Source organism: Meleagris gallopavo, chromosome Z, assembly GCF_905368555.1.
Source record: "Meleagris gallopavo chromosome Z, MGAL_WU_HG_1.1, whole genome shotgun sequence".
NCBI classification, from domain to species: domain Eukaryota; kingdom Metazoa; phylum Chordata; class Aves; order Galliformes; family Phasianidae; genus Meleagris; species Meleagris gallopavo.
The window spans coordinates 19,576,407-19,586,765 of record NC_139435.1 but is presented as its reverse complement, the minus strand read 5'-3'; the positions used below and the strand labels follow the sequence as shown (position 1 = coordinate 19,586,765).

The 10,359-nt window shown below is 41.8% G+C and overlaps 1 protein-coding gene across 1 annotated transcript; it reads left to right on the top strand.

The window, feature by feature from the left end:
* The first annotated feature begins 5,959 nt into the window (after nt 1–5,959).
* LOC146542152 (endogenous retrovirus group V member 1 Env polyprotein-like) lies at nt 5,960–6,542 on the top strand. The gene is given in 2 exon segments (XM_085213535.1): nt 5,960–6,229; nt 6,231–6,542. Coding segments are annotated over 2 exon segments (582 nt in total).
* Nucleotides 6,543–10,359: the final 3,817 nt, after the last annotated feature.

The window sequence follows — 10,359 nt, the reverse complement described above, 5'->3', positions numbered from 1 at the left end:
TCATGCATTGCCAAGTACACCACCAAGGAACACGTTCTGCCAGAGGCTGGAGGTCATGCCAGACATAGACATTCCTTGTTTATATAGCTAGTATTTTTCTGAGTTTAAGGGGAAAAAAAAAAAAGAGGCTTAGTATTGTTTCCTACTACTCAGAGAAAGGTGGGGTATTTTGAAGCCTTTTCCCATCCTTGTCCATCTGAAGATGAGGGCAGGCAACACTTTCTATTCACTAGTTCCCTTTCTCCTCCTGAACAGCCTCTGACCATCATAAGTCTTGACAAGGGAAAAAGGAAAGAGATGGTTATTTATCAGCCCAGACTAGTAGTTTACATTGAAGGAAATGTCCCACTGCTCTATGTCAACTTATTCCAGCTTCCCTGAAGGTCAAGCAGATAGAGCTCTATCTTTCACTGTATGTAAGGTCTTTGGAACTCTTGACACTGCTTGCGATTTGCCAAGACATCTCACATCCTGTCAGGCAGTTCCCCTCCTTCTCCTGAATCACAGGACCTGGATCAGCTATTTCTCTTATTTGGCAGCTGTGGAAGACCTCTGTAAACAGTACATTGCTTTTTGGTCTTCCTGAAGACCGCCTGAATGCTTATAAAATCTCTATTTTGTAAGAAGTCTCTTTGGGATTTCTAACTGAACAAAAGTTCTAATAACCACACTTACAGTAGGATGAGACTGTCGCAGTGATATTTATTTGTTGGCTATCACTTAAGAAGATAGAAATTCTAGCAAAGTGCTTCTTGCAAAATGGGGTTTGCTGAAGTACATTATTTATTCTATATGTTATTTGTTAGAATATGGCTCTGTCTCAAATTTCACACATTCTCTAAGTTGGACCATGGGTCTTGTTATACTTTGTTTACTGCATTCGTAAAGTACCAAGTTTAAAAATCTGCAAATTGATGTTTTAGAGATTGTGAGCCCTGTGTATCCTGCGTGGAACACTGAACTACACCATACTGGATCCTGAGCTGGAATATACAGTCATTCATAGACTTCAATCAGAGAAGCCCCTGGTATATTCCATGCTAAATTAGAGGGAATAGAGTGATGGTGATGGACTGGATTCTAGAAGCAGTTCAGAGGCATTCATATGCTAATCTATGAATTGAATCTGCCCTGCTGTGACAAGGGCTTTATGTTTCTTCTGGAGGTATCTCAAGCTCTCACCTATGTGCCCTGAGGGGAACAGGCTCCCTGCCCTTTGGCCATCTCACAGTGTGGGATGGGGATCCAAATTGACCCTGGAGGTGTTCTTTATAGATTAATAACCAAACCAATGTGTATAGTGTGCTTGTGTGTGTTTTATATATATAGTGTGTGTCTGTGTGTGTTTATCTATACAGTGTGTATGTGTGTTTGTTCGTGCATATGTGCGTAAGCAAGAATATTTCCCTTGGTGCTCCCCCTTTCCTCATCTTTTCAGCTCTGGAAATATGGTTAAAGGGAGTTCATCTTCACTCTTTTAGAAAAGGAAAGTTTGAAATTGCTTTGCTGAGGGCAAGATGCGTTTCTGCTTCCCAGTTTCCAAGAGTTGCCTTCACAAACACAGAAGGCAACTTCTCACTGCAAAGTGTCTGTGGCTGTTACTGTAGGCAAGACTACCTGTGAGGATGTGAGCAACAATCCTGCTGATGCTATTTCATGGCATTTCTCTGGATAGAGACCAAAGAAAGATGAGTATCTGGAGCAACCCATATGGTTGCTCTCTGGTGTTCTAGATCATTTTAATTATTTGCCTCTAGTAAGATCCCTTTGCATGCAGCAAACTAATTTTTGGTAGTCTGTTGGTACTTCTGCAATCTTCAAGGTACAGGATTCCAAAAAAAGACAAATGTCTGCTTCACTTTCATATGTAAGCCTCCAGCCATCTGTTGGGGTGATTAATTCCTTAAGCATCATAACTTACATGCCTTTTAATTGTTTTGAGGCTTAGGTGTGAATTGTTACTGGTTTTCTTTTTTTTAAAGAATTCTAACTTCAAGCAGTGGAAAACAGTGGTGGGGAATTCGGAAATATCAGTCCTGTAAGTACTGTGCATCAGTGTATAAAAGCAATAAAGAGCTAAAAACTGCATCTGCAGCAATCATAGAGATTTAAGGAGACCCATTTGTTGTTCTCTGGTACGTAATGCCTATTTTCATTCAAATAATTCATTAGTTGACTGTCTACATTATTTAATGCACTATTTGCTATACATTATTTATAGTCTTATTGATACTGTTCAATTTGATTAAATGATTATTTTTGAGCATAATCATCCAAAATCAGTAGGTGTTCTAAAAAATATCCCAAACTATCAGTTCAATCTCAGCTAGCTGATGCTATTCATAAACTTTTCACACTGCTGTTGTGTGTAGTAGTAATGTGGAAACTTTTACTAGAAATATATCCCGTGATTCAGTCCAGAGAAGCATGTTCCTTTGTACTTAATGAGAGGAAATAACAGGTACAGAAGAACATATAGAACACCATAAAAAACAGCGAGGTAGAAACTCTGGACTTTCTGTATAAATAGAAAGTCTTTGAGTCAAAATGGGCCATGCTTTAAGTTTTGCCTTACTAATGTACATTGGTCCATGCCAGGTGCAGTGCTGCTGAAATTTTTGGATGACTAGGTGAAAGATCTCAGGTTTTCTTCTCCTGCATTAACTGGGAAGAACTAGTTTACAAGAAGCTTTCCTAGTTAGTTTGCTTTAAGCAAAATCTGAAACAGTTAATTGGTCTAATACTGTATAAACCAGGTTTGGCAAAATCTCTATGGCACTTTCTGATTTCAGCTCATCTGATCATCAGAGCAAATATCTGTTTAATTTTATTTCTAGATGATCACTGGGATCTTAAACAGGAAGAGCGTGCATTTTCAAAATAAAGTTTTTTGGGTCAGTAGCTATTCAGTGCTTCTGTAATATTATTAGAGCATCTCTGAACGGCAAGTGAACATGGGGACATACACTGGGGTAGCATCCATTTATTGCAAAGAAAAGCAGCAATCTGGAGGAGGAATGCTGCTTGCAGGGGTTACTCACTTATTTTAGTCTCTTGGGGGATGCAGAGGATGAAGTGAGAGTGTGAGGCCCATATTGATCCCATCTCCACTGTGACAGATATTGAGGGCAAAATTCTGAAAGCAGCTGTCAATGCCTGTGGGCTTTGCTCTTTTTTTTCCATCCCTCCTCTGATCATTTTTCCTCTGGGTGTGGAAAGAGCAGCTGCCAAAGCACAGGCTTAATATCTTTGAATGCCATCACAAATATATGAACTACTGTGCAGATGACACATGAGTCAAACCGATACAGATGGACAGAAAGTGCATTGCAGTGATTGCTATCTTATGTAATAAGCAGCAGTGGTGGGAGGTGGACAAGGCCCGGTGCCGTGGAGATAAGGGTGAGCCATGCAGCAGCTGGCCAGAGGGACCTGCATGAACCTCATTCTGCCACGCGTCTGAAGAAAAACTGGGATGATTTTCGTATCTCTGATGGAAGAGAGCTTGTCAGATGTGACTTACTCCTGCTTTTGGATTAGGGAATACTGTTTGAAATAATGAAATATCCGTGTAAAGAAAAAAAAAGGACTGTATGCAAGATCTCTTTACTCTAACCCCCATAACCTTTCTGTAGCAATGGATTGCTCAGCTCTTTATCTGAGCACAAAGCTGAGTAATTTTGGCACTTCCTGCTTTTACAATGTCTGTCGCCTGGCAGTATGACTATGAGAAAGTAATTGTACTTAGAAAGGAAAGCATGTGAGTTGATTCCCTGATGATTTCTTCCCCAGTGATGCCACAGCTAAGGCGCTGGAGATGAAGACCCTTCTTATTATCTTGTTTCTGTGTCTGCTGAGCCACTGTGGCCCTCACTGCGATATCCTCCGCAGGGCACTGGCTCATGCCCCATGTGCTGCAGGGCATGCTGGCCTAAGAAAGACCCTTTGTACTACAGAGAATATCACTAGAAAAGGCAGTATTCAGTTCTGGGCACCTCAGTATAGGAAGGACATTATGGTGCTGGAGCAGGTCCAAAGAAGGGCAACAAGGCTTGTGAAGGGCTTGGAGAATATGCCCCATGAGGAGCAAATGAAGGAACTGGGGCTGTTTAGTCTGGGGAATAGGAAGTTGAGGGGAGACATTATTGCTCTCTTCCCGTATCTGAAAGGTGATTGCAGAGAGTGGTTTTGGTTTCTTCTCGCTGATGACAGGACGAGGGGAAATGGCCTCAAGTTGCACCAGGGGAGGTTTAGATTGGATATCAGGAAAAAAATTCTTTACAAAAAGGGTTGCTAAGCACTGGAATGGGCTCCCCAGGGAGATGGTTGAGTCACCATCCCTGGATGTGTTTAAAAACTGTTTGGATGTGGTGCTCAGGGACATGATTTAGCAGATGGTTGTTAGAGTTAGGGTAGTATGGTTACATTGTGGTTGGACTCAATGATCTTGAAGGTCTTTTCCAACCCAAGCTATGATGCTAGGTGAAAGTGGAAATTCAGAAGTTTCACCAGAAATGTTATCTTATGTGTTTCATCTTCCTCTTTCATTTAGAGGCAGACTTTACTATGAAGCTGACTACACAGTAGGAAATTACCAGCCAGAAACCAGGGCTTTGGAGATGCATGAATAAGGGAGATGGAGCAGTGGCGAATGCTGCTACAGCTCCTAATCGTGCTGAAACAACTTGCCAGAGCATATCATGCCAGGCCCAGAGCTGAGAGGAGTGGGACAGTACAGAGAGTTGAAGTGAACCAGTTCTGGTGGTAGGTTGTGAAACATGTAGCTGAATGTCTAAAGGTACTAGCAGAAAAGAAGCCAGACTAATATTGTCAACCCAGTATCTTTCCTTAGCGGAACTCCTGGAGAATCAGTATTTCATGACTGCTTGGAAGCAACTGTAGCTGCATATTCCAACTGGTCAGACCAGGAGGACAAACCCTTAGAAGATGCAGCAGACACCTAGTTTACCGATGGTAGCAGTTTTGTCAGACAAGGAAACCATAAGGCAGGATATGCACTAGCTGCTACTGACAAGGTAATCGAAGCACAACCATTACCTGAGGGGACTTTCCTTCAAAAGGCCAAAATAACTGCCTGGACAAGAGACTTAATTATATGGACAGATACTAATTATGTATTTGAGACACTACACACTCGTAGTACCATCTGAAAAGAGCAAGGATTGCACACACAAGGAAAACAGCATGATGTAAATCTACCAAAGAGCATGGCTATTATACATTGTAAAAGACATCAGAAAGGTAACGCTGTACAGGAAATTGGAAATAAGATGATGGGTCAGGTGGCAGAACAGGCAGTTGAAGAAGGCTTTAATTCTAGAAGGTAAACTTAAAATCTCTGAACCTGAGTCAGAGCCTGTAAAATATTCTTGAGAGGATAGGAATCTAATTAATGACTTAGAAGGGAGGGTAATAATGGCTATTTAAAGAAAAGGGGGTATCGCTTTATGTTGGTAATAACTGATACCTTTTTACAGTAGCCAGAGGCATTCCCTTGTAGAACAAATAAGGCACGTGGGGTAACTAAATTATTGTTACAGGAGGTTATTCCAAGATGCTGAGGAGCTACTTGGTCTGTCAAGGAAAGTGCACCGTCGAAAGTTAAACTCATAAGGAAAAGATCAGTTGGTTACTAATTTGCTTTATTTCAGTGTACACAGGGTGGTGTCTGTGGCAAGTTGATGTTGTGTGCTGTTACAATTTGTATTTTGGTTGCAATAGTACTATGTTTTGTGTTATATTTATTTATTTGTTATTGTTAAATGTATGATTGTCACTCTTCTCCCTTCTATTTGGATCAGCATTACATTTCTATACTTAACAGTGGTCGCTATTAAGGAAAGTAATAACATTCTCATTAGTGGGTATGAATATCATAATGGAAGTAATAAAATGAAGAGGTGTCATTTGGGTAAAAGTTTCTGGTGGCTGTGCGGAGATGGGAGAGCTCAAACTCCCACCAGGGAGAACTACTTGGAGCCAGTATCAAAATCCAAGTAGGGTTGAAAGGGGAAATAACCCTTTGGTAAGGTATAATATGGGATACCATAACTTTGTGAGAGCCCTTATCCTGGTTTTTGGAGTAGCTCAGCTGGAAAAGGCTATAGTGAATATCTCTGCAACTTTAAAAATAGTAGTAAATGCCACAACAAACGCATTAGAAGCAATCCAAGAGGAGGTATCCTCTTTGTCCAAAGTGGTACTCCAGAAAAAGGGTGGCATTAGATCTATTAACAGCTAAAGAAGGAGGGGTATGCACAGTAATAAATCAGAGTTGCTGTGCTTACATAAATAAGGATCTGAGAATTGAAACAGACTTAAGGAAAATCTGGGAGCACACAAAAGTCCTGCATAGGAAAAGTATCAATAACACTGACTGGGAAACAGGTCTATGGGACTCACTTACTAGCTGGTTACCAAATCTAGGTTGGTTAAGGCAGCTTTCCTTGGCATGCATCATACTTGTACTATTGGTAGGCCTTACCTGTGTGGTGATGAGGTGTTCTATGTGCGTGTGCTGAAATATTAGAAAGGAGTATGAGATACGGAAGAGACATGAGTTAAGGCAAAAGGTAGAAAGTGGGGCTTATTTCACATGCTAAGAAGGAGTGATCTAGCAGAAAGGTGAGAAGGGCTCCATAAGTGAAAGTAAAAAGGCAAAAAGATTCACTGAAAATAAGGGGGGTGAAAGGGAATAGTTAGAGATAGTTTATAGAAGCAAGAATGCAGAGCTTGTTAGAAAATAAGGGATGGAGACACTGTGTCTGAGATAGTGAGGGGGAGGAAGGCCATACCGATAAGGTTTGAGAACAGCCCAAGGACATTTGGCAGGGAGATGATTAGATGTCCACAGAGCTAGAAGAAATCGTTTTGGGGGGATGCCCCCCCAAAAGGTCAGAAGTTTACAATGACAAAGGTCAGAAGCCTTCGCAAGGAAGACAACAAATCTTCATCTCACAACCCACTATGCACGCACAAGAGGGGAGAGTCTGCATCCTAATAAACTCTTGGGGGTGTAATGAACGTGTACCCAAATTTCGGGAAAACCATTGATTATATATTAGTTTGGCATGTATCTGTAGCATGATTTTTCCTGGCAGTGTGCAAGTTAGGTGGATCTATCCCACTTGCACCCAGCGTACGCGCACTGCTGAATAAACCATACCTACTTTGTAACCTTATTTGGGTTACAGAGTTTGATTCCGCATGTCAGGACTAGATGATCTTGAAGTCTTTTTCAACCTGAGCAATTCCATGATTTAATGATCTGGGTATGACATTCATGCTTCTTGTTGCTGCACAGAACATGTGCAGTTTGTCCAGTGGGCTGTCAGTGAGACTTCAGAAAAGTGATTTTCATCGATGCACCCAAAGAAAAGAACAGAAGCCACAGGTTTATATGGAGATGTTTTCTTTGGAATAGTCTCCATGTGAAATGAGCACAGCAGAACATTCAGTACCAGCTGAAATGATTGATGGTCTAGAGTCCTGCATACAGGGCAGCTGGCTCACCAGGCAGTACAGAAAATCCCAAGCTAAATACTGCTTGCAAGTGTTGCAGGAGGATGCTTTTGTGATGGGGAGCCAGAGCAGTGGGTCCTGCATTGTGTCCCTAATAGTATGACAATGGTATATTCTTATACTCTTTTTGGTTAAACGCAGTAAAAACAGAATAGCTGCCCGAGCACCAACCTCAGCGTTGGGAACACATTGAGTATTTTATGCCCCATAGAGTCCTGTCTTGCCATACCTGTTTATAGTTTTCTGATCCTGCCCAGCCTGGTCTATCACAGCTCACCCAGAGGATGATACTCCAGCAATCAACGTCAACATCAACAGTAGGTTGATGATTATGGCAGTTACTGGAGACATTGCCTGCTTAGGACTTCTGATGGCAACACAAACCAGACACACTGTCAGGCGGGAAACTGCATGTGGTGACAATTGAGTGGCTGCAAAGAATGAGAGGCTGTGCCATTGTGTGCTGAGCCTGATTAGTGACTTAAGATTAGTCCCACAATTAGAGAAGTGACAAAACTGGGAAAAAAACAACAGGTGTAGTGCAGTAATTATTACAGTTAATGATCAAACTTAACCACAGAGGAACAGTAGATAGTAATTATTTTCCTTGCCCTAGGGGCTGTGTTTCTTCACACTGGTCCGAGCCTTGCTGTCCAGCCATCAGAGTGACATCGAGACCCAGCCATTTCCAGATTCCTTTTGCAGATACCATCTTGTGGGGAGCAATGAAGGAAGCCACTTCTCATAGCCCATTAATTGATTCCATGGCTCCACAGGCCTCTTCAACTCTTTTTTTAAGACCCGCTGGCATTATGTTTCACTTGCTGCCAGCACACAGCAGGTTCATAGCCATGAACTTGCTCAACAAGTCTCAAACTCAACGCTCTATCTTCCCTTCAGTACACGCAGTACATGCTGTATGAAACTGTTGTGTTAACTCCTATTCTTGCACAGACGTGCCATAATCATATAATTTCCCTATAAAATAATGTGCTTGTTCTGCTCATTTATCTGAGCAGTACTTTGTGCAGACAAGGAGGAATGATAAGAGCTCTCTGTGATGTGGCTTCCACAAAGTTAGTCATAATCAGAGCCCACTGACTGTGCAAGAATAAGGAAAAGACAGCTTGTAGGATAATTTGTCCTTTCTATATAAACCCTTTAAATAAGTCTTCATTAATGGTTTCATTTTAATATCTGTGTTTGCCAAATCTTGATTCCAGTTAGAGAAGCAAGGAACGTTTTGTGATGACTTCTCTAAGTTTAAAAAAAGAAGTTCAGGGATAGCTATTGAATTAACTGTGACTTACACATGTCTGTATAGCAAGCCTTCTGCAGATGAAATTAAATTTGTTCTCAAAGGAGAGAGATCTCATAGATGACTTATTTAAATGTGAAGATAAATTGCTTTGACATATTTTGCAGGAAGGAACAGAGGCACATCACTATTGAAATAGCTCTGAATACCACAAATCTATTCACAAGTAATTGGATTACCTCATGTTTCTGGTACCAAAAAAAAAAAAAAAAAAAAAAAGGTGATGAAAAAATGATTCCCAAACAATGTGCAGATTTACACTGGTTTAATCTCAGTCTCTCCAGATTTGTTAGCAAGTGCACCACAAAAGAAACTCACAGGTCCTACCGTGATGGGAGGAAGAGCAAAAGATAGTGACAAGAGACCCCTTCTCAGTCATGCCACAGCCTCACTGATGTCTTTCTGAACTCCATCCAGATCATCTCATTGGGTAGGAGGAAAGTGGACCTTTCCTGTTTAGACCAAATAGAGTGCAAATCTCCTAAAATCATGGAATCATATGGCTTGGGTTGGAAGGGAACCTAAGGATTGTTCAATTCCAACCCCTTGCCATGGGCACCCTTTGTCACCCATTAGATAAGGCTGCCCCGGCCCCCTTCAACCTGGCTTTGAACGCCTCCAGGGATGGAGCATCCACAGTTTCTCTGCTCCAGTGCCTCATCATCCTCTGAACAAAAAATTTCCTCCTGATATCTAATCTAAATCTTCCCTCTTTTAATTTAAAACCATTCTCCCTTGTCCTATCACTATTAGACCATGTAAAAAGTCAGTTTCCCTGCTCTTTATAAGCTCTCTTCAAATACTGTCAAATCACATGAAGTGTCCTGGAAACTTCTTTTCTCTAGTCTGAACAAAACCAGCTCACTCAGCCTGTCTTCACGGGAGATGTTCTTCACTCCTCTGATCATTTTCACGGCTTTCCTCTGGACCCAATCTAACAGCTCCACGTCTTTTTTGTGCTGTGGGCCCCAAACACAGTACTCCAGGTGGTACATCATAAGGGCAGAGCAGAGGGGACAGTCGCCTACCTCTCCCTGATGTCCACTCCTCTGTTGATGCAGCACAGGATGCAGTTGGCCTTCTAGGCTGCAAGTGCGTGCTGCAGGCTCATACCCTTTTTTTTTTTTTGGTCCACCATAACACCTAAATGCTTTTCCATAGGACTGCTCTCAATGAGTTTTTCTCCCAGTCTGTACACCTCGGGAATTGCCCTGACTCAAATGAGACACCTTGCATTAGGTTCATGTAGGCTCTCCTTTGCATAAAGTGTCATGGCTTTCCACAGTTGACAGAGCTATGGCAGCTGTGAGGACTATCAGTGTGTGAGAGGGGTTGCCCCACATCCTCCACACAGCAGGATTGAGAAGATCCCACAAATCCCTGGAGACTGGAAGTGACAGAATGAATTCTCACTGAGGGCAGGACACTTCTAGCAATCATTTCCAGTTGCTGGTGTCTATCCACATCTTGCTGACCAATGACTACTTTGGTATTTTCAT